This window comes from Cynoglossus semilaevis, chromosome 16, assembly GCF_000523025.1.
Source record: "Cynoglossus semilaevis isolate Cse_v1.0 chromosome 16, Cse_v1.0, whole genome shotgun sequence".
Lineage (NCBI taxonomy): Eukaryota > Metazoa > Chordata > Actinopteri > Pleuronectiformes > Cynoglossidae > Cynoglossus > Cynoglossus semilaevis.
This window is the reverse complement of record NC_024322.1, coordinates 889,374-892,951: the sequence shown is the minus strand read 5'-3', so window position 1 is coordinate 892,951 and position 3,578 is coordinate 889,374. Positions and strand designations below refer to the sequence as shown.

Sequence of the window (3,578 nt, the reverse complement as noted above, 5' to 3'; positions counted from 1 at the left end):
GAGAATGTTTAATGTGTAGAATTACTATAAAGAGCGCTGTATCCCAGAATTCACTGCGAAATCTAATGTACAGCCGATGATCGCCACCCGAACAATGTATCCCATCATGCATTGCAGTCATGACGACTAGGAAACTAGGGAATGAGAAAGTAATTTCGGAAACATCTTATGTGCGAGAACTGACTGTGTGAATCCCACCGGTTTCAAAATGATTTTTTAGGGCTGACCGATAATATCGGCCCGAATTAGCGTAATTGTACAACATCTGTACGAATCGCTATAGCTTTTCCCCCCCGACAATGAAAACCCGATAACGCAATGCTTGGGTTTTGTCAAATTACATATGCCCTAAAAATAGTTTTGGGGATAAACGGCTGTGTATGAAAGTTAAAGTCACTAGATGGCAGCATTGCAGCTCATTTAACGGTGCTGTTGGTTAACTGATGTCTCACTTTCTGTGTGTCAGTGGTGTCCTCCGTGCAGAGCGTTACTCCCAGAGCTGAGGAAGGCCTCAATCCAGTTGGCAGGTCAGATGAAGTTTGGAACTCTGGACTGTACCATACACCATAGCCTTTGCTCCACAGTAAGAACGTGACACTGACCTGAGCTAAACCCATAATGTCAACCCCGGGTTTGACAGTTGGACATATCTAAACCCCCTCTCTCCGTGTCTCTGTGATACGTAGTACAACATTCAGGTTTACCCCACCACTGTGGTCTTCAACGGCTCCTCAGTCCACGAGTACGAGGGTCAGCACTCGGCAGATGGAATCCTGGAGTTTATACAGGTCTTACATCAAACCGATGTGACTATTGTCATAGGCAATAAAAAAAAAAAAAATACAGTAACATTTAAACAGTAAAAACATGATCCCAAAGAGCCTTCTGTCTGTCTTCAAAGGACCTGGTTAAACCTTCTGTGGTTGTCCTGGAACCTTCTACCTTCGCTGACAGAGTCCGAGGTGGATCATCTTAACATTTTCTTCAGTATTAAAAAAAAAAAAAAAAACCATCTTTTTTTCTGCTCTGTTTTGTATCTGACTCATTTTTGTGTTCGCCCGCAGGTAGGGAAGAAGGTCAGATCTGGGCCGTAGATTTCTATGCTCCGTGGTGCGGACCCTGCCAGGCTCTGATTCCTGAGTGGAGACGCATGGCCAGGGTAAACTACCACATGCCGAGACGGCAGTGTGGGGGAACAAATGCGCTGTCTCTGTGAGCCCAAATGTGTCATGATTGGGTAGTGACCGGTTTTGTTGTCTCTCAGCTGGTCTCAGGTCAGATTCAGGTGGGATCAATGGACTGTCAGCGTTTTCAGTCCTTCTGCCAGAGTCAGGGCGTCAGAGCATATCCTGAGATCAGACTGTACTCTGGAAACACTCGTCAGCCTGACAAATTCATGTAAGTAAAGGCGATTTTTTTATTTTTTATTTATTTTTTTTAACAAGTGAGATGAACCTTGCTAAGGTTAACATATTTTGGTCATTTTGCTAACCATACCTCTTGTCCCGCCTAAAATCTATAACTACTCTTTTAAAGTGTGACTGTTAAAGAAAAAACACCACTTCCTTCAGTATTGTGCTCTAAAGATTGTCAATAATTGTGTGTTTTCAGAAGTTATAATGGGTGGAACAGAGACACCCATTCACTAAGGACTTGGGCTCTCAGGTCAGACATTTCCTTCTTTGTTCTTTGAGTTTTCCTAAATCCTTATGTTCTTTTCATTTTTTTTTGCTACTTTGTGTTTTATCTAACATCTTGTCTTTTATATTCGCCTTTTATCTTTGACAAGTATCCTTTAATCTTTCTGAGTTTTGTGTAATCTTTTTCTTTATTCTTAGTTAGTCATTATTCTTCATCTCCTTTTTGTTCTTTCTCTCTCTCACTTTGTCTTCAATTTTTACTTGGCTATCTCTTTATTTCTTCTCTCCCTTTGTCTTTTTCTCAGTTTGTCTTTTAATCTTTGTCTCGGTTTGTTTTTAGTCTTTTTTTCCCACTTGTCTATAATCTGTCTGTTGTTTCTTCTTCTCTCACTTTCTCTTCACAATTTATAAATTTTTCTCCTTTGTGTTTTATCTAACATCTTGTCTTTTATGTTCGCCTTTTATCTTTGACAAGTATCCTTTAATCTTTCTGAGTTTTGTGTAATCGTTTTCTGTCTTTAATATTGTCTTTCTCTCGCCCTATCTTATCTTTCTTTTAGTTTGTCTTTAATCTTTTGCATATCTTTCCTTTGTACTTATTCTCTTTTACTTTCTCTCACTTTGTCTTTTTCTTTTTCTCCCTTTGTCTTTTTCTCAGTTTGTCTTTTAATCTTTCTCTCGGTTTGTTTTTAGTCTTTTTTTTCCCACTTGTCTAAAATCTGTCTGTTGTTTCTTCTTCTCTCACTTTCTCTTCACAATTTATAAATTTTTCTCCTTTGTGTTTTATCTAACATCTTGTCTTTTATGTTCGCCTTTTATCTTTGACAAGTATCCTTTAATCTTTCTGAGTTTTGTGTAATCGTTTTCTGTCTTTAATATTGTCTTTCTCTCGCCCTATCTTATCTTTCTTTTAGTTTGTCTTTAATCTTTTGCATATCTTTCCTTTGTACTTATTCTCTTTTACTTTCTCTCACTTTGTCTTCAATTTTTACTTGGCTATCTCTTTATTTCTTCTCTCCCTTTGTCTTTTGCTTTTTCGCCCTTTGTCTTTTTCTCAGTCTGTCTTTTAATCTTTCTCTCGGTTTGTTTTTAGTCTTTTTTTCCCACTTGTCTAAAATCTGTCTGTTGTTTCTTCTTCTCTCACTTTCTCTTCACAATTTATACATTTTTTCTCCTTTGTGTTTTATCGATCATCTTGTCGATCATGTTCGCCTTTTATCTTTGACAAGTATCCTTTAATCTTTCTGAGTTTTGTGTAATCGTTTTCTGTCTTTAATATTGTCTTTCTCTCGCCCTATCTTATCTTTCTTTTAGTTTGTCTTTAATCTTTTGCATATCTTTCCTTTGTACTTATTCTCTTTTACTTTCTCTCACTTTGTCTTTTTCTTTTTCTCCCTTTGTCTTTTTCTCAGTTTGTCTTTTAATCTTTCTCTCGGTTTGTCTTTTTTTCACATGTCTAAAATCTGTCTGTTGTTTCTTCTTCTCTCACTTTCTCTTCACAATTTATACAGCGTTCTTTGATCTTCTCACTTCCTTTAAACTCAACTTGTTATTCAACTTCTCTAAGTTTTCTCAAAATTTGTCTTTAGTCTTTTTTTTTTTTTTTAAATTATCACTTGCGTTACTGTTTGCTCACCTTTCTGCATCTCTGTGTCCACAGTTATTTACCAAGAGCCTCAGTGGATTTAAGTCCAAACTCGTACAGGTCTCAGGTTCTTTCTGGTCAGGATCACTGGGTGGTGGACTTTTACGCCCCCTGGTGTGGGCCCTGTCAACACTTTGCTCCAGAGTTTGAGGTCATGGCTCGGGTCAGTAGTTTATTTTGGATCAGAGATTACAGTCGGACCAATTCACAACTCTTTCTGTGGGTGGTGCTGTGAGGTGTTTGTGTTGTTTTCACAAACAGATGGTTAAAGGGAAGATAAGAGCAGGGAAAGT

At 38.0% G+C, this 3,578-nt stretch overlaps 1 protein-coding gene across 1 annotated transcript in view; it reads left to right on the top strand.

Moving 5' to 3' along the window:
• Window positions 1–3,578, top strand: part of dnajc10 (DnaJ (Hsp40) homolog, subfamily C, member 10) — an 11,419-nt gene that overhangs the window by 7,155 nt on the left and 686 nt on the right. The window contains 8 exon segments of the mRNA XM_025063705.1: window positions 425–583; window positions 687–788; window positions 902–962; window positions 1,065–1,159; window positions 1,265–1,398; window positions 1,612–1,665; window positions 3,301–3,448; window positions 3,547–3,577. Coding sequence (XP_024919473.1) covers window positions 425–583; window positions 687–788; window positions 902–962; window positions 1,065–1,159; window positions 1,265–1,398; window positions 1,612–1,665; window positions 3,301–3,448; window positions 3,547–3,577 — 784 coding nt within the window.